Consider the following 20,554-nt stretch of genomic DNA (forward strand, 5'->3'; position numbering starts at 1 on the left):
TGAGCGTCAGAACACAGGTCTGAGTCTATTGAACTGACCTTTTCCATGTCTCCACGAAAGAAGAAAATGCAGCAAAGAGAGAAACTCTGTTTTGGTTGCCTCGCAATTATCTAGATGGGAAAGAATAGTGCAGCTCCATGGAGGAAATGGATTGTAGACATGAGATTAAGCTCTAATCACAGCCCCTCAGCAATGTGAAGAATCAACGTTAGGGCAAGAAAGCAAAAGCCTTGGCTTCTACTCAGCGTAGTCGCAGAGGGGAGGTGGCAAATCCCTAGACCGGTGCTAGGGCTGCACAAACACGCGTGAAGAGGCCGGCCACCGCAGCGCCTCGCCCACAGTTAGACGAGTTAGCAAACCCGTTCCGTGGATACGAAAACGGAGAGATGAAGCCTAAAAAAATTGCATTTGTATATTTTAACATTTTTACTTAGTTTTATATAACTCTTTCTGGGGAATGGCCAGAATAAGGCAAAGGGAATCTCTGCAACAACAATGGAACATATAGAAAAAAGCAGAAAGATGGATTCAACTGTGCCAGCCACTGAGCCCCCCTCGGTGAGGAGGGGCAGGATGCTCGGCTCTGTCTGTGTGGCCCCCAGGAGCTCAGTCCCCAGCCTGGTGCTCACAAGCCTGCTTTCCTCCAGGAAAGTCACTCCTGCCGTCAGGCAGTTCCATACCTAAGGCAGCTGAGGCCTGGAGAGTCCCTTTCTGATGAGTCCCAAAGAAAGATTTAGCATTCGTCCTCTCTGCCTGTCCCTGATACCAGTGGCTGACAGCCATCTTCCTTGTCCACTCCTGCTCCTCTTTGGGGCCACCTCCCCCACGCTGCCTCCAGTCACGAGGCAGGAGAATCTTAAGCTCGTGCAAAGCGTCAGACCTGAATTGGACTCTCCATTTCCCCATGTAGCTGGATGATCTTGGGAAAGTTATAAAACCTGTTTCCTCACTTATAATATGGAGCTTCATAATCAGACATTTTTTACGGGGCTGTTCCAAGGATTCAACTGTGTTAAATGTCAGGCAAGCTAGTGGGTGCTTACAAATGGCAGCCACAGCTCCTTAGCACCCGCTCTGTCCAGACTAAACGCTCACACAACACATTTACCACTCCTTCACCCGTTCTCCTTAGATGGTATTTTCTAAACCTTTAGCCACTGTTCAGCTTCCCTAAGTTATGGATCTTTGAGCTCTGAAAGGACAAAGTGGGTGGTGGGAGAGGAAGCTGCATCGTTGAGCACCTACAGGTGGCTGAATACATGTATCCTCACTGCAGTCGTGTTATTCTCATGTCACAGATGAAGAAGCTGAGGCCCAGGGACATCCAGTCCTCTGCCCGAGGTTACACGTGTGGGGAAGAAGGGGAGAACTGAGATCTGGGCCTGGGTCTGCCTGACTTTCCTCCTCACCCCTTTGCCTCTGCATGATGTCACAAAGTTCATTTTAGAAATTTGTAGGCCATGACATTGTGTACTTTCTGGACCAGTTATTAACTTTTTGGCTCCAAGGAGATCCTCCTGGCCAGGTGCCTGGGAGCAGTAGACAGGTGTCTCGGGGAAAGTCCTAGCAAATCCTGAACTATTAGTGCTACAGGTTAGCCTTTCTTCTAGAAGGAAGACAGAAAATCCAAGGAAGTGGTTGGGAGGGGTCCCAGGAAAGGGGAACAGCGGGAACATATGTGAGAAAATAGAAGGCCTCTGATGAAGTAGCCCAGTTCTATTACCAATAAAATTGTTTCCCAGGCTTCCCTGGTGGCGCAGTGGTTAAGAATCTGCCTGCCAACGCAGGGGACACGGGTTCGAGCCCTGGTCCGGGAAGATCCCACATGCCGTGGAGCAACTAAGCCCATGCGCCACAACTACTGAAGCCCACGCGCCTAGAGCCCGAGCTCCGCAACAAGAGAAGCCACCACAATGAGAAGCCCGTGCAGTACAATGAAGAGTAGCCCCTGCTCGCCACAACTAGAGAAAGCCTGCGTGCAGCAACAAAGACCCAACGCAGCCAAAGGTAAATAAAAATAAATAAATGTTTCCCTACACTCTATACATGCTTGCTATAAAAATTCCTTATCTGTGCATTTTAAGTAGAAAATAGATTAATAAATCCAAATGTATTATAGGATTTTTCAGTCTTATATGCTCTTATCAGGTACTCTCTGCACCTAAGATACAGGCTGCTAAAATGCATTCATTTGTGCATTGAACACTTCATTTTAGAGGCTATTCCTCTAGAACCATATAAAGGAATTTTCCGAAGACACTTGACTTTTTCTTTTTCCTTTTTTGGCCACGGTGCGTGGCGTGCAGGATCTTAGTCCCCCTGCCAGGGATCAAACCCACATTCCCTGCAGTGGAAGCGTGGAGTCTTTATCACTGGACCACCAGGGAAGTCCAAGTTTTTTCTAGGAAAGTATATAAACCCTTGGAGTCTGGCCAATTAAATTTTTTTTTAAAATTATATATTTACTTATATAAGTTGAAAATATTTATATATTTAAGGAAAAATGCATGGTGATTATTAATGACCTTTTAATTTATTTTTTGGTGGCTTACACTATCTTATAAGAGGACATTTATTTTTACTAAGAGGTTAAAAATAACCTGGAAAAGAGTGATTATTTTCTTTAAAATAGCTACCAGCAAGTACTGTGATGCAGTGAATATCATCGGCATCCCCAAGTATCAGACAAGTCCCCATTATCACTATCTTCCCGAACAGTGATTATTAAAGAAGGTTCCCCAGGAGTTCTGAGTTTACAGTCATTGAAACAGAAATAATGTCCGATCTTTTAGCTGTAGCAGCAGAAATGTACCTTCACATGTGTGTTTTCAGCACTGGTATTGAGAGACGTGTTGTTTTCAGTCTGTAACAGCCTTCATTTTGACACAGGAATGGCAAGTATAGAACTCAGGTCACTTGTTTTTTTAATATTTATTTGGCTGCACCGTGTCTTAGTTGCAGCACACGGGATCTTTCGTTGCAGGGCGCAGGCTCTTTGTTGTGGCACAGGCGTCTCTCTAGTCATGGCGCTAGGGCTCTCTAGTGGTGGCGCACGGGCTCTAGAGCATGCAGGCTCAGTAGCTGAGGCACAGGGGGCTTAGTTGCCCCGTGGCATGTGGGATCTTAGCTCCCCAACCAGGGATCGAACCCACGTCCCCTGCATTGGAAGGCGGATTCTTAACCACTGAACCACCAGGGAAGCCCCCACTTGTTTTTTTTAAATCTTTTAACACTGAGATAAAGGAACTTAGCTTTTTCTGAATGGCCTTTTTAAAGCATAATTATCAAAGAACAGCTTCATCATTAAAACACAGCAGACTGTTAGTTGTTCCTGAAATGGGCACCTCTTAGCATGGGCAGTCCAGCTAAGACAGCATTCCCAGCTAGGCACAGCCATAAGAATAAGTTGGTTTCAGTGGAGTGTGAGTGGAAGTGATGTAACTTCCACCCTATTAGCTCAAAAGGAGTATGTTTGTCCAGGATTTCCCCTCTGAGTCCCTTCCCACTAGGTGGGATGCAGACTGCCACCAACGGCTTCAGCTATTCAGATTAGGACAAGATGATGCAACAAGAAGAAAGAAGGAACCTGGGGCCCCAAATAACCTCCAGGAGCTGAGCTGTTCCAACAGCCTGACCAGCTGTACTGTGACTTGAAAGAGAACTTCATTCTTTTTAAGCCCCCCCCCACATATATATATAAACTTTTAATTCAAGTTTAGCCATCACAGAGTTTCATATGTCTTAAGTTTATAGCTGGCAGAATTTTCTTAAACTGAACACACTCTAGTAACCTAGATGAAGAAGCATAATACATCCAGGAACACAGATGGCCTCCCTCATACTCCCCTTCAGAACTATCAGCCAAGGGATTTGTAACAGCATAAATTGGTTTTGTCTGCTTTTCTACTTTATATAAGTAGAATCATATTGTAGTAGACGGAAGATATGGCCACAAGCTTCTCCCATCCCTGTATGTGTGACCCTTCGCAAAGTAACTTCTCATTAATAGATGGGATCTATTTTCCCAGCCCTTGAATCTGTGACGGCCTTTGACTTGGTTTGACCAACAGAATGCAGAAGAACGAATGCTATGCAAGTCTGAGGCTCAGCCTTAGAGAGAGCTTGCCGCTTCACTTTCACCCTCTTGGAATGCTACTCTGAGGCTGCCATGTCAGGGAGTGACCTAGGCCCTGTGGAGAAGAACCCAGTACCACCACACATGTGAACAAGGTCACCTTGGACCTTCCAGCCCTGCCAAACCTGCAGCTGAATGCAGCCATAGATGAACTCAGAAGAGAAACTGCGCAGCTAGCCCACAGAATCATGAAAAACAATAAATTGTTTTAAGACTAAGTTTTGGGACAGTTTGTTATCCAGCAGTAGAGTTAGGTGAAACAATATGTGCGCTTAATTTTCGTCAGGCTTCTTGGGCTCAACATGTTTGTGAGATAGCTTGACATTGTTTGATAGTGTTCTATGGTGTGACAATATTATACTTCATCCACTTAACTACTGATGGGCATATGGGTGTTTCTAGTTTGGGGCTCTTATAGTTAGTGTTGCTGTGAACATTCCATTAGTATGTCATCTGGTGAAATATGCAGGCATTGTACTCACTGTATAACCAGGGGAGGCCATTCTGGGCCATAGGGTAGAGTGCACGATCAGCTTTAGTAGATACCACCTCTTTTCCAAAAAGTTTGTCACAGCTCACACTCCCACCAGCTGTGGAGGACCTTCAGCAGTTTCCATTGTTCCGTACCCTTGCTAACACTTTGTGCTCTTAAACTTCGCAAGCCTCAGTTTTAAAGATGAGTGTGTAAATGTTGAAGACTGTATGAGGGAAGTGTCAGCTCCACGGGCCAACATTAGAAAGAAGCTGGACCAGCTGGTTTTGATTATACCTTTCTTCCTGACACCTCCGGTTAAGAGGCCAGAATTTTAACAGTAAAACCTTATATGCTCTATACAAACTACTTTCACAATCATAATTTCATCTGAGTCTTCCAATAAAATAACACTGGTGTCAACTAGCACTGCATGTTCAGGTGCTGAACTCGCAGTCCATCCAGAAATAGTCTTTTGGAAACCAGCCACCTTCACATGACTAATAAACTTGTACACATTTAAAATGGGGCTGCATGAAATGTTGTCCATGATTCACCCTAAGTGAAAAACACAGGTGACAAAACAGCCCCATATAGCCTCATCCCATTTTGGTAAAAATATATCTGCACATATGTCTATGCTTGGTAAAAATATATCTGCACATTCATAGATGAAGTTCTGGAAGAAATAGAGCAAAAATGTTAACAGTGTTAGCTCTGGGTATTGAGTTTAAAGATGAATTTATCTTCTACTTTATGCCTTTTTTTTGTAATGAGGATGAATCAGTTTCATTTTAAAAACTTATTATTTTTGAAATAGATAACTCATTCACATAGTCACAATCAAGAGTGCAAGAGTTTATACAGTAAAGCCTCCCTCTCATCCACGTCTGCCTTCCATCTGGCTCCCTCCAGAGGTAACCAGTGTTACCAGCATCTACTGTACTCTTTCAGAGACATTTCATGCATATACTACAAGCAAATACATAAATTTTTTATTTCCTTTGTCACTTTTATGATCAAAAACAAGACTATTTTCATTTTGAAGAAAAGGTTGTAGAAGACTATTTTATGGTGTGGAAAGATAAGCAGAAAGGCTACAAAACAGTACATAGAGTATGACATATTTTATAATAATGTATGAAAAAATTTTGCATTTAAAATACTTATAAAGAGACTGAAAGGCTATACACTGAAAGGCTATGATAAACATACCTTTGTCCAGAAAGAATTTTTCTTTGTTTCTAATTGCCATCCATAGAAAAGTTCTTATTGTGAAACCATAATTCAAGTTTCATACTGAAGATTCTATGACCCATTTGTTTGAACCATGTGATAATTAGAATACAATAATACAATTACAAAAACCACTTTGAGTTGCCTCTCATCCAGAAGATGCTATTTTTACAGTCTTATTGATTGTGGAGAGGGCTTTATGTTAGACCCTTCACATTGTTGGGATCCTGAGCTTTATTTTTTCGGTGGTCATCTCTGCATGTAGGATTTTGGGTGAGTTTATTTCCTCCTTATAGGTGGCAGTGTGGCCTGGTTTTAGAGCGTGGACTCCAGCACCACCACGCCTGGTTCAAATCCCAGTCTGCTGCTTCTTAGCCTCACGACCTTGGGCAAGAGACTTAATCTGCGTCTCAGTGCCGTCATCTGTGAAATGGAGATGGTAGGATGGCAGCACCTACTCACAGAGTTGTCATCAGGGATGTCATACGATTCAGGTAGAGCCCCTCGAATAGTGCCTAGCATTGTTCCTAAGTGTCAGTGTTATATTCATCTGAGTTGCCTAATTTTCCCATATTGGACATGTACTACAATAAAAAAGAATAAACTCCCATGAGAGAAGGGAAACTAGACAGATGTAGAGACGAGCACAAATGAGAAAGTGCCATAGAGAAGAGTGCGAACCATGAGGCCCCGGGAGCCCAGCGACGGGGGAGGGGCCCGGCTTTTTGATTTCGACTAAAAGCCCCGTGAAAGGATCCCTCTGTCGGTACTGCAAGCTGAGCATTCCAAGAGCAGAGATGGACTTTGGTCCAGGAGCATTCTCTCCGGGCATTTGGAGAAGGCCTTTGAGACCTTCCTGGAAGCTGCCCTGGCCCTTCCTTGTACAAACGGCCTCTTGCAACTTTTTGTCACTGTCTTCCCGGCAGGGGTCATGTGGAGAAAGGCTTCAGAGTAAGTGTCAGGACTTACCTGGCTGTGCCTGGCCCAACTCACTCCAAGGACCTTCAGGGGGCAGTTACTGCCACCCTGATGTGGCGGCAAGTCTGGGGGACTGGAAGACAAGATGCTTCATTCACAGCCCAGCTGGAGGAAGAACCGTCCAATTGCAGTTCTGTGTTTCTAAACGCATCAGGTGGCATGGGCAGGAGGCCTGCTGTCCTGTGTCCTCAGCCAGGAACCCTCTGCCTGGGGACAGAGAGGGGAGGGGAAGGCAGATGAAGGGAGAGGAGGAAAGCGCAGGGCTAGGAGCTGGAGGCCCTGGGGTCCAGCCTTAGCTCTGATGTTTCGCATTGATGTTAGCTGGAATAAATTCTTAATTTCATCAAAATCCAATCACTCCTCACAGAATCCCTTGAATTGATCTGGGAATAACAATGCCAGATGTGACCTGCTTGATGAAAGGAATTATGTGAACTACTTTATATGTGAAAGAATATCTAGATCCTGTAGTTCCTGCTAAGTCTGAGGTAAACGAGGGCTGGGAAATAGTGTTATATCAGTGTTTCTAAATTTATTCAATTGACACATTTTTAAAATAAAATAAAATAAAATAAAATAATAGAACAGTTCATAATCCTTATCCACAATGCTTAAAATCCACCCCCACCCCCCACCCCCCACCCCCCCACCCCCCCCCCCCCCCCCCGTTCTGGAGACAAAGGTTTTTTTTTTTTTTTTTTTTGCGGTATGCAGGCCTCTCACTGTTGTGGCCTCTCCCGTTGCGGAGCACAGGCTCCGGACATGCAGGCTCAGCGGCCATGGCTCACGGGCCCAGCCGCTCCACGGCATGTGGGATCTTCCCGGACTGGGGCACGAACCCGTGTCCCCTGCATCGGCAGGCGGACTCTCAACCACTGCGCCACCAGGGAAGCCCTGGAGACAAAGGTTTTTTTCATTAAATTTGGTGCCAAAATTGACCTGATGGTGCTTATTCTTTTGGGTATCAATCTTTATAATAAATTGTAGAATATTAATAAAATAAAATAAATTGCAGAATATTAATGCATTTGATTACCAGGTGCTGCCTCAGGTCTCACTAGTATATGGTAAATGCATCATATTATCTTCCTAAAATATGAAAAATTCTGAAACACATCTGGCCCCAAGGGTTTTGCATGAGGATTGTGACGTGTAAAACAAACTCAGATGCTGCACACAGGAAATGGGGAGGGAGGGACGGTGTCCATTCCCAGGCTGAGATTCACCCAGCCCTGTCTGGGACATCTTCTTCCTGGTGTCAGATCCCTGAGAAGTCTTTAAGAACCTGAAGACAAATGTACCTGGGATGAGTCAAGGAGGATATACTGGGGATATTTTTTCCTAAATTAGTCCTCATACTTCAGTGTGTCTCTGAATCCCCCTGGGGATCTAGTGAAAATGCAAATTCTGATTCAGTAGGTCTGGAATAGGCCTGAGCGTCTGCATTCCTATCAATCTCCAGGTGATGGCTCTGCTGCTGGGACTGTTCTGGCCTCCGGATAAGCCTAAGGCATGGCTCCAAGTGATAACAGTGTGGTGCCCCACAGGGAGAGCTGCCCCCTGCCCTTGGCGGGGGTGGGAGCTCGCTCAACACTGATCACCTGACCAAAACCTGCCTCGTCACCGCCTTTTCTCCATCCTCCGCTGCCCATTTACTGCCTCTGCTGCCTCTTCCTCCCTGCATGGTTCATGCCACCCTCCGCCTCCATCCCCGACCTTGGCTAGGCCTCACCAAGTCTCATGACTCTTCACTCACCCGGTTCCAAGGTACTGCTTAGACGAGGTGCTTTTCCAGCTGACTGACCTCACCTCCGAAGCATGAACTAAATTAGTTCAACTCTCAAATTCCTGAGATGGCTCACTATCTCTCCTGGGTATCTCCCCGGAAAATTTTCCACTGTTTGCAAAGTACTCCCTAGCCCTGACCACCCAGAGATATTAATGATAATGCATTTGCTCACTAGACAAGCAGTGACCCGGGAAAGGGCCATGGGTTATTTTGTTTTTATGTCAATGCTTGCAATGCCCTGACTGATTTCTTACACACCCTCCTTGCTTCTTTTTAGGTTCTGGATTCCCGGGTTGCAGAAAACTCAGACTTCCTTGTTTTCCAAGTGAATTTTCCGATTGCAAAAGTAATACATATTTATTAATAAAAGTTTAGAAAATATAGTTAAGAAGAAAATGTCAATACCAGTAAACTTAGCACGCAGAGATAACCATTGGCACATTTTGTCTCATGGCCTTTCAGGCTTTATATATAAATTTTGTTTTACAAAATCTGGATCATACATATAACATTTTGTAACTGCTTTGCCCCCCTCCATTTATAGTATATTGTGACCATTTTCACAGATCAATAAAAATTCTTCTGCAATAGCATTTTAAATAAGGGACTTCCCTAGCGGTCCAGTGGTTAAGACTTCATGCTTCCACCACAGGAAGCGTGTGTTCAATCCCAGGCCAGGAATAGAATGAAGGCCAAATACACATATATTTCTTATTATAAATCACAATATCACACATACCTTTTGGATACTTACAGGGAATTATATTATTATGTAAAAGTGTATAAACTTCTTCATGGTTCGCATGAGTTGCCAAACCAGAAAGCATGGCTTCCAAACTCTCAAATACGAACCAGATCCTTTGGGCTGAATCAGTGTCTTGAATTCTCACTAACCTTAGTTAACCAGAAGTGATACTGGAAAGCAGGGCGTTCTAGGTCTGAGAGGGAATTCCAGGCCACCAGGTCATGCCTTGAGGCATCTCTCTGTCTCCTGCTCAGAAAGAGGAAAAATGCTTAGAGGTCTTTGTTAGGGATCTACAACTTCCCAAAGAACACAGCTATTTTTCAGACAATTCAAGGCTAATCTAAATTCTGCAATCATTTTGGCATTTATTTTTCCAGCCAATATTTATATATTTAAAATGAAGGGATTAGGGGAACTTCCTGGCTGTCCAATGGTTAGGACTCAGCGCTTCCACTGCAGGGGGCCCGGGTTCAATCCCAGTTCAGGGAACTAAGATCCCGCATGCCTTGAGGTGTGGCCAAAAAAAAAAAAACAAACAACAAATGAAGGGATTAGATCAATAAGCGAATGGTTAAGTAATCTGTGGTACAGCCATTCAATGAAATATGATACAACCATTAAAAAACTGAAAAAGCTCTTTATGCACTAATACAGAATGATATCTCAGATACATCGTTAAGTGAAAAAAGCAAGGTGTAGAACCATGTATACCAAATGCACATTTGTGTAAAAAGGAGGAATAGGAATACATAGACATTTTGACATAGGAGTTTTGCTTGTGTATGCATAAAGCGTCTTTGGAAAGATACACAAGAAACTGATGGTATAATTCCTTAATTTTTAGGGAAATTAGGTAGCTGGGAGAACAACATTTTCATTGCAAAATGAAACCTCTTGTGCTGAACATGCAAATGTATTACCTCTTCTAAAATAAAAATTTTAAAACACAAAATAAGGGGACTAGGGCATTTGATTACATCCTAAAATACATTTATTTCTGTTTATTCTCCAACCCCCAATTTAAATGGTCAGTAAAGGAATAAAAGAAGAGGACCATATGTACAGAGAATAGGAGAGGTAACAAAAGATGGATCGTATGAACACACTTTTGGGAGACAGTGAGGCAACGGCACAGATTTCAGAGTCATACTTGCAGTCCCAGCTCTTTAACTTGCTTCTCATGAGCTCTTGGGTAAACCCCTTACTTGCTTTGAGCTTCTGATTCCTTATCTGTGGAAGAGTAAGGACAAGTCATTTATTTTATGTGATCCATATTGTGCCTTGTGGGAGTCTTGGGAGGATTCATTGCCCCAGATCAGAAGCATTTAATAAAGCACATAAACTGCTATTATTACTTTTAATAATAGTAGCGGGCGTTAGCTAATATTATGTTAATGTTTGTCAGTCTGATAGGAAAAATAGCAGTATCTTATTTAAAATCTGAATTTCTCTAATTATAAATGAGGTTGAACAATTACATATATATTCCACTTGTATTTCTTTTTCTGTGATTTGCCTGATCATCTGTTAATAATAGTTAACATTTACTGCATGTTACTGTGTACCAGGCACTGTGTTATGATCTCTGCATGCATTATCTCATTTAACCTGTGGATCAAATAGGTAAAATTATTATGCCCATTTTCAGCTGAGAAAAATAATATTTAGAGAAATTAATTTGCTCAAGTCTCCATCACTAGTAAGTAGAGTCTGGATTCTGAGCGAGGACTTGACTCTGACCCAGAAATCTGACTTGATCGAGAACCCAGGCTCTTCAGGCTTATGCTTCAGTGACTCTCCCCTAATGGTTTTTCTTTTGGATTAAATAATTTTCTCAATATTTTGCAAGTGCCCTTTGTATTTTAGTTGCAGGGCGCAGAGTAGGAAAGGGTCGTTCTGCGCCGAGGGGCAGAAGTGGCATCAGAGACAACCTGCCTGCTTGTCAACTGCCCATAAGGCTGTGTGTGAGCCAAGGCGGTGCAGTCAGAGGTGATGCAGGAGACCAACTGGGTGCAGAACAGAGGCCTGCAAAGATCAGTGGACTTCGACCCCCTTAGAGAGAAAGCAAGAGTGACTCACAGGAGGAAGATGAAACCAAAGCTTCCAGGCTGTCCCTGGTAGGCTCAGACAGTCCAAAGGCAGCAGAGGGAAGGAGAGAAAATCCTGAGATGGAGAGCTGGCCAAGAGCTTCCTGAAGACCATGCAAATGAGGCACGCCCACAGCTGCCTGGAAACCAGGCCGGGAGAAGTCAGAGCCCAGAGCACATGCTGCAGGGCCGTGCTAGGCAAAGGAGCTGGAGGAGGTGGAGGAGGCACCAAGGGAGCAGGTAAGGAACCAGGGAGGGTCGTGGAGGGACGGCTCACGGGGCCCTGCATCCTGAGAGGCAGCATCGTCCACTGACCGGGTGAATGCTGTCCTGGGAGGCAGGGCTCCTGGGATCATCTTTCAAGCTCAGCCATTCTTTAGCTGTGAAGCCTTGGGCAAGTCACTTCACCATTCTGAGCCTTGATGTTCCCATCTATAAAATGAGTGTAAAAATAGCATGCTACCTGTGTATTGAGCATCTGCTGTGCTTTGCTGGGCACATAACAGTCATTATCCCCTCCTCACAGCAAGCTCATAAGGTGAGATCATTAGTCTATATTACAGAGGAAAACAAAGCTCAGAGAGGTTAAGCCATTTGTCTAAGACCTCACAGCAAAGAAGTCTGGTTCCAGAGCTGCACACTGTCGACTCCTGATCCTGCTTCCTTCAGAGGGTGGTTTTACAGAATCAAATGGTCTATGCAAATGGAAAAGAAAAATTGCAAAACGCAAATTATACCATCAAGATGTGAGTTACCACACTTAGACCCCGGCCAGGACTGAGGCCCTTTGTAAACTGGGAAGTCCTATAAAAATGCTAGTTCTTCACCTCTCTCCTCTGGAGGTTGAAAGTATTGGGGTGATGCTACAGACAATGGATATTTGGCTGACTGACCTGCTCACAGACTGAGGCGATGTCTTTGGGGTGGTATTGGGATGTCCTGGCTTGAGAGTGAGTCGTTGGTGGTTAAGTGGCCAGAGTCCCTCCTGGAGACAGACTCTGAAGCCACAGACAAGGCCTGAGGTGACCATGGCAGATAAGGGCCCAGGTGCTGATTCAACAGTGATCATCCCTCCTCTTGAGCATCCCTTTACAGCTTTGGCCATGGAACTTCAAAAAACAGAAGCCTGCTTTGTGGGGAGGGGAAGATCTTTAAGGGTAGTAAGCTTAGTGCAATAAAGTTAGAATAAAGTTCGAATTTTCAGGCAAGAGAATGAAAAACAAACAAACTAACAAACCTATAATCTTATCCCCAGAGATAACCACTGTTGACATTTCAGTGTTTGTTTTTCCACACATTTTTTTCCATTGCACACATATATTGAAAAATTAGATCGTACTGTAATATGTTTTTTTTGTTTGCTTGTTTTTTTGCGGTACGCGGGCCTCTCACTGCTGTGGCCTCTCCCGTTGCGGAGCACAGGCTCCAGACGCGCAGGCTCAGCGGCCATGGCTCACGGGCCCAGCCGCTCCACGACATGTGGGATCTTCCCGGACCGGGGCACGAACCCGTGTCCCCTGCATCGGCAGGTGGACTCTCAGCCACTGTGCCACCAGGGAAGCCCTGTAATATGGTTTTATTACTGGTTCTTTTCACTTAATGACATGTCATGAACGTATTTCCATATCAATAGATGTTTTATCACATCATTTAAAGGCTGCAGAATGTCTCTTTGTATGGATGGAGCAGAATTTATTTAATAAGTGTCCTACTATTGGATAATTAGGCAGTTTTCAATTTTTAACCATTAGAGCCGTGCTTTCTACTCAAATCTTGGCACAGGTCCTGGATTATTTCCACAGGATAAATTACCAGTGGGGGAACTGCTGAATCAAGGTTATGTATATTTTAAGGCCTTTGATAAATACTAAAGGTCTGCTTCTGACACACTCTGGAATTCAGGGGCTCCTCAAAGCTCAATGCAGAAAATTTCATGGCCTCAAAGTCAGCCTTGAGCCTTCCTCTCTCTCAAATCCATTTGCAGGGATAATGCAACCACCTCATATATAGTCTTTACTGGGTGCCAGGCTCTGTTTAAGAGCTTTACCCTCTGAGGCTCCACTTTTAACTTCCTCTTCAGAAGAAACTGAAGAACAGAGAGGTTAAACAGTTCACTTGGAATCACAGCCCTAACAAGCAGTGTGTTGGGGGTCAATAGCCTTGACAACCTGGTTCTAGAATCTATGCTGTCTACTGCTTCTTGGAAAGTATATTTGATTGCATCTGCAAAGATATCTTTCACCCATCCCTTTGATCTTCTCCACCAACACCTCACATGCATCAAGCCCCACCATCCCAACCTGGACCATGGCTAGAGCCCCTAACTGGTCTTCCATTTCCACTCATCCCTTTCACTCTGTCTTCTGCTCTGCAGCTGGAATGTTGCTTTAAAAATGGAAATAGGGGCTTCCCTGGTGGCGCAGTGGTTGAGAGTCCGCCTGCCGATGCAGGGGACACGGGTTCATGCCCCGGTCCGGGAAGATCCCACGTGCCGCGGAGCGGCTGGGCCCGTGAGCCATGGCCGCTGAGCCTGCGCGTCCGGAGCCTGTGCTCCGGAGAGGCCACAACAGTGAGAGGCCCGCGTACCGCAAAAAAAAAAAAAAAAGGAAATAGGATCGGGTCACCCCCCCCCACCCCCGAACCGTGCCGGCAAGCACATACATACACACACGCTCAGCCCTAGAATAAAACCCAGATGCATTCCCCAGCCTCCAGGGCAGCCTCTCTGGCTTCTTCCTAAAAGCCACTTCCCCATCCAGACCCACCCACTACACCCCAGTCACCCGGGCTCCTTTCACTTCCTCAACGACAGAGCTTTTTCTCACCTTAAGGCTTGGGCACGTGTTGTTCCCTTGAGCTCGAATGCTCTTCTTCCACCCTGCAGGGCTGGATTCTTCTCATCCTCTGGCCTTGGCTTTCATATCATCTCTCTGGAGAAAGCTTCCCTGGTGATCTCACCTGAAGCAACAAGTCCCCTAAGCCCATTTTCCTTTTTGTCCTTTATAGTATTAATTAAAATTGTGTATTTATTGCCCATTACTCATTAAATGTCTCTTTCCCTCACTAGACTCTAAATGTCATGAGGTCAAAGACCATGTCTATTTTGTTCCCCATTATTTACCCAGTGCCTAGCACAGCACCTGGCGTGTGGCGAGCTCTCATTAACTCAATGACTGCTCGTAGAAAGGACGAATTGTCCACAGAGGGAGGCATTCATTGGTGAGGATCTTTGGCAAAGTATCCGAGCTTCAGCCAGAGCTGTTCCACCCTCCTCCTGCATGTCTTCACTTCCTCTTCCCTGTCCCGAAGCAGTGGCAGACGTCTAGGGTCTAGAAGGAAACCAGGAAGCCATGGGTGAGAATGTAAGCAGGTTTTGCTGCAGGCGCCAACTCAGTCAGGGTAGATGATGTCATATCGGGGGCACAAGGGAGACTCATTACCCCCAAGGACCCCCTGCACAGTTCCTGGATTCCTACCATGAGAGACTTCTGGCCACGAGGAATCTCCTAGTGAAAGGCAAACACTCACTATCCAGTTAATAACACACATCCAGCAGGTGGACTGAATGGCTGAGGGCTCTACCTTTCTGACAGCAGCATGGTGGTGGCCTGGAAGTCCAGGTGTCACCACTAACTAGTGGGTGACCTTGGGTGAGAGTCACTTCTTGCCTCCCATCTGCAAAGTGAGTGGTTAGGATGGAGAAGAGGTTTTTAAACTTCTTTTTCCTCAGAAGCTCAAGTCTTCAACTTGTTCAGATGACCAATATAAGTCAAGTGTTTCTGGTTGAAATAGGGATGTGGGGCTGGAGCGGTCCTCCTCCCTGACTCCCGCTTTTAAGTCCCAAGGGTGGTGGGAGGGCTGAGTCTTGGACTCCAAGATCTCAGCGGTCAGTGCCTGCCAGGCTGACCATCTGTGTCATCTAAGGACAAAGAAGGCAGCCGGGCTCGCATGTTCTGGGTGTAGCTCCTTGGGCACATTAAGTGATCGGAAGGGGATGGGAGAGGACTTGTTGAATCTGATATTCAGAGAGTATTCAGAGACTTTAGGCTGTGCAGCAGGTGAATTTCATAGCAATTGAAGGGCAGGGAAGGCAGCCCCTTTGTTTGAGAAGGAGGTTTCAGCCATTTTAGAAAAGAAATGAGGGCCCGGGAGAGAGGAAGCCCAGAAGGCTCACTTACCCTCTCCACAATCTAGAAGAAGGAAATTGCCACCCCTGCCTTTCCAGGCCAGGGATCCCAGGTCTTGAAGAGACCGCCCACAATCTCACAGATAACTAGGCTTCCAGGTTGGTTGTTTGCCACGCCCCAGGGGAACACGGGTCCCTCACCTCACTACCCGCCACCTGGGCAGCTCCCTGGCCTTCGCTGCAGGCAGGTGTGCTCAGGAGACTGCCACCTGGGCTACCTGGCAGCTCCAGGTGCTGCGTGGACGCTGCTATGGAGACAGGCCCCGGGGTTGGTGGTGAGAAGGCAGTCTCCCAAAGCTTTGCAGATTCTGGAGGGGAAGAGGCTGGAGCCTCAGGCCCTTCAGGGTAGTCTGCCTGACAGCCGTAGTGCCAAGGAAGGCCAGGTGGGTGCTCTGGGAGTTTCTAGGACAAAGTGTGTGGGAGGGGGAGGAGCCAGGGGAGGCCAAATTTTGGGAGGAGGCTCTGGAAGGGCTGATCTGGGCAGGGGGGCCTCTCCATGTTTCCAGGTCAAGGGGAAAAGCCTTCCCAGAGGCCCCCTTGCCAGGCCAGTGCAGTGCCCTGCACAAAGACTGGGCCAGTGGCACTGAGGATTGGCCCTGCAGCCCAAGGGGAGGAGGGAGAGAGGGCCTGGCATTTGCCCCCAGAGGAGGGACAGACCAGGGAATTCACAAATCCCATCTCTGGGCTAGTCAGGATCCGAGGCAGCAGGGAAGGAAATATTTGCCCTGTAGCAGGAAGCACTGACTGTGGCTCCTCTCCCTCTCCCTGGAGCCCAAGAGGCCAAGGGCAATCACGTGCAGCACAAGGAGCATTTTGAGCATTTTTATCCATTTCCAAAGCCAGGGTGCCGTCTCCTTGAGGGAGCTCGATGATCGTGGGGTGCCTGAGGCCTGGGCCCGGAAGAGGGGATGCTGCAGGAGCACCACACCTAATTCTACGGCTTAGGGACTGGGCGATCTGAAACAATTGCTTCATTTTTTTTTTTAAATTTTTATTGGGGTATAGTTGATTTACACCTGTTAGTTTCAGGTGTACAGCAAAGTGAATCAGTTATACATATACATATATCCATCCTTTTTTAAGATTCTTTTCCCATATAGGCCATTACAGAGTATTGAGTTCCCTGTGCTATATAGTAGGTCCTTATTAATTATCTATTTTATATATAGTAGTGTGTATATGTCAATCTCAATCTCTCGATTTATCTGTCCCCCCCTTACCCCCTGGTAACCATAAGTTTGTTTTCTACATTTGTAACTCTATTTCGGTTTTGTAGATAAGTTCATTTCACTTCACCTTTTGAACCTAAGTTTTTTCATCAGTGAAATGTGGGCGATAATACCTTTTAACAACCCACAGGACACAGCCTAGGGCCAATACAGGCACGGAGCTTAATGGGTGTTCCTTTGCTCCTTTTCCCTTTCTGCCAGGACGTCTCCTGCCAGACCTCCCAGTGTCTGGTCTGAGGATGGCAGAGAAGCAGGGCCGGGAGCCGGAGTGCCCTGTGTGCTGGAACCCCTTCAACAACACGTTCCACACCCCCAAAGTGCTGGACTGCTGCCACTCCTTCTGCGTGGAATGCCTGGCCCACCTCAGCCTGGTGACTCCGGCCCGGTGCCGGCTGCTGTGTCCGCTCTGTCGCCAGCCCACTGTGCTGGCCTCCGGACAGCCTGTCACTGACCTGCCCACGGACACTGCCGTGCTCACCCTGCTCCGCCTGGAGCCCCACCACGTCATCTTGGAAGGCCGCCAGCTCTGTCTCAAAGATGAGCCCAAGAGCCGCTACTTCCTGCGCCAGCCCCGGGCCTACACGCTGGAACTCGGCCCCGGGCCTGGGAGCCAGACTGGGCCCCCCCGGGACGTGGCCCCTACCACCATCCCCAGCCCCATCCCCAGCTCCAACCACGACTCTCTGAGGGGGTGTTTCCGCAACCCGCAGTTCCGGATCTTTGCCTACCTGCTGGCTGTCATCCTCAGCGTCACTCTGTTGCTCATCTTCTCCATCTTTTGGACCAAGCAGTTTTTTGGGGGTGTGGGGTGAGCATCTGTTCCAGACAAAGAACCAAGCCTTTCTTGGTTGCTGCTGGGTATGAGGACTGCAGAGCCTCATTTGGGGTCGTCTTCCTTTGTAGTATTGTTCTTTTTTACAATCCAGGGATCGGCTAGGCTGTGCATCTGCTTCTGGGAACGGAGACAGTCCTACTATAATGAGAACCTCTGAAAGCTAATGGGAAAAGATACGAAGAGAGCTCTGGGTGTGAACCACGAGTCATGGAAGGGCCGAGAAGCAGATCTGTGATGCCAGGGCTACGTAGCATGTTGTACCAAAGGGCTGGGCGATGGCATCCAGGAACCTGACCCACTCAGACAGCAAGCTGCAATTCTTACTGGAGCTGCTTTGAACTCAGTTCACATTTTTTGGAGTTGCTCTATTATTTGTTGCTAAAAAGGTTGGAAAGTGAACTTCAATTGTAAGCAAATGTGTTTGTCTTCCCCTTTCAGTTTTCTCTTTGGATGTTTTGCCACCAGTCCCAGTAAAAATGGCCTGCATTCATTAATTCATTCACTCACTCATTCAACAACCAGTTGGCTTGTCCTCTGTCAGAACTAGGGGGAGAGAAGGGTAGGATGAACCAGGGCTGGCAGAGTCCTTACCAGCAAGGAGGGCACGTTCACTCAGCTGCTTCTTGTACAAGACGACCTCTTGTCAGTGCGTGGTTTATGGAGTGTTAAGAGCAGAAAAGTTTAAAGGTGAAAGAAACCAGAGTCAGTGATCAAAAGAAATCTGGGATTTGGAGGAAAAAATTTTTATTCCTCCTGGTAGGTGCGGGGTGGAGCTCTGATTCCCCTCCTCCAACCATTGTAATTCTGGCCTTGAGAGGTAAGGCAGGGAATTCCCTGGTGGCCCAGTGGTTAGGACTCTGTGCTTCCACTGCAGGGGGCACGGGTTTGATCTCTCGTCGGAGAACTAAGATCCCACATGCCGTGTCGCATGGCCAAAAAAGAAAAAAAAAAGACGTAAGGCAGAAACCCCGGATAGAGTAAAAGCCTTAGTTCCCATCCCAGGCCATGCAGGCAGGCGATTCTGGTTTTCATTTTGCATGACAGAATCTAGGAACCAAAGAAAACTTGATAGAATTTGGATGCTGCTTGACTACGGGTTGCTACCTCTGCAGTATCTAAAACCCTGATTTCTTCTTCACTTTTAATACTGCCCGGTGGCTCAGGGCTCTGAAACAATCTCAAAGCGGTTAAAACACCAACACAAAAAGATAACATTATGTTTTTTGGGATTTGTAGAATACGCTTTCAGAGGCCAGAAATTGGTTTTATTTGCTCTAAATAACATTTTGTAAGTTTAATGAAACCAGCTTCTATAAACTCTTAGGGGTCTTAATGTACAAGATATTCCAAAATAGTTAAGACATACATACTTCATGTTTAGTAAAACCAAACAGTCTTAAGCTCCACTGTGAAGAAAAAGTTCTCCATTATGAAATTGGAAAGCCGCCTACATATCCTGCCAGGGGACTAGCATCTACCTCTCCATTTGCACCATTGAAGATAATTATACTAATGCTGGGACTGGATGTCTCCTCACTGACTTCATTTCTTTACACATCCTTGCTCCTTAACTCTTGTGCTGGGTAAATTAGGCAATGATCTCACCATGTTCTCAGAGCCAATGACGAACAGAGAGGAGCCGGGGGAAGTTCAGGGAAGAACACTTGCCTCTGTACTAGGGACTACTGCTTCCGAGTTAAGCAGGCTTCGTCGCAGACGAAATTGATGCTCCCCAAGTTTAGTTACCTTGTTCAAGGTCACCCAGCTAGCATGTGGTGGAGGCCTTTCAGTCAAAATAGAACACTCTTGGAGTGGCTGATTCACCAAATAAGACACAGCTTTGAGTCTTCTGGGATAGGGAAGGATATAGTTAACATTGTGGCATCTTCTGTCTTCACATTCAACAGTTCTAACGTTGGGCAGGGCCGTCCTTCTAGAGAGCATTTAGGAATCTCTGGTACCCGATGCAGGGGTGGGTTGTGCTTCTGGCTGTGAGTGCCTCAGAGGTCAGGGATGCTAAGACATGCTGCAATGCTGAAGACATTTCTACACAGCAAAGTATCATCTGTCCCAAGATGCAAATAGTTTCCTGTTGAATAACACTGTAGGCTCCTTGCAAGTTCACAAGGTAGAAGTGGTAAAATTAACTCCCTTTGGCATGAAGTCAGAGTAAGAGATGCAGTGACTCCTCAAAAGGGCAGTATAAATGGTAGAGTGGGCTTTCCCCATAAGTGGTCTGAGGTGACCAAGAAGTTCAAATCTTCATGTTCACTTTAAGAACACTCGTGAAACCGTCCAGGCCATTAAGGGTATGCACATCCGAAAAGCCACCAAGTATCTGAAGGATGTCACTTTACAGAAGCAATATGTGCTATTCCGTCATTACAATGGTGGAGTTGGTAGGTGTGCCCAGGCCAAACAGTGGGGATGGATGCAGGGTCAGTGGCCCAAAGAGTGCTGAATTTTTACTGCACATGCTCAAAAATGCAGAGAGTAATGCTGAACTTAGATGCAGATTCTCTGGTCATTGAGCACATCCAGGTGAACAAAGCCCCCAAGGTGCCGCGCAGGATTTACAGAGCTCATGGTCGGTTCAACCCATACATGAGCTCTCCCTGCCACACTGAGATGATCCTTACTGAAAAGGAACAGATTGTTCCTAAACCAGAAGAGGAGGTTGCACAGAAGAAAAAGACATCCCAGAAGAAACAAAAATTTACGGTCTGGGAATAAATGCTGCAAAAAAATAAACGCAAAGTTTAAAAAAAAAAAAGGTGGAGCACTTAAAAAGTTCGGACTTTGTACAGGGAACAGGCCACGCTGGCTGGACTGTTTTTTTTTTTCGGTCTGGCCCATGTTGCC

The 20,554-nt window shown here is 46.1% G+C and overlaps 1 protein-coding gene and 1 pseudogene across 2 annotated transcripts in view; both read left to right on the forward strand.

Annotated features, from left to right (window-relative positions):
• RNF183 (ring finger protein 183) overlaps window positions 1–17,669 on the forward strand; it is a gene marked incomplete at its 3' end in the record, with an annotated part of 359,693 nt that extends 342,024 nt beyond the window's left edge. The window contains exon 2 of the mRNA XM_082843077.1: window positions 17,059–17,669. Coding sequence (XP_082699203.1) covers window positions 17,097–17,669 — 573 coding nt within the window. The 5' untranslated portion in view covers window positions 17,059–17,096. The remainder of the gene's footprint in view (window positions 1–17,058) is intronic.
• Window positions 17,670–19,952: 2,283 nt separating this feature from the next.
• LOC309963908 (large ribosomal subunit protein uL22-like) lies at window positions 19,953–20,425 on the forward strand (annotated as a pseudogene). Its single transcript has one exon. The product of its transcript is annotated as a large ribosomal subunit protein uL22-like (transcript).
• Window positions 20,426–20,554: the final 129 nt, after the last annotated feature.

This window comes from Leucopleurus acutus, assembly GCF_964270905.1.
Source record: "Leucopleurus acutus genome assembly, chromosome: 7".
Classification (NCBI taxonomy): Eukaryota; Metazoa; Chordata; class Mammalia; order Artiodactyla; family Delphinidae; genus Leucopleurus; species Leucopleurus acutus.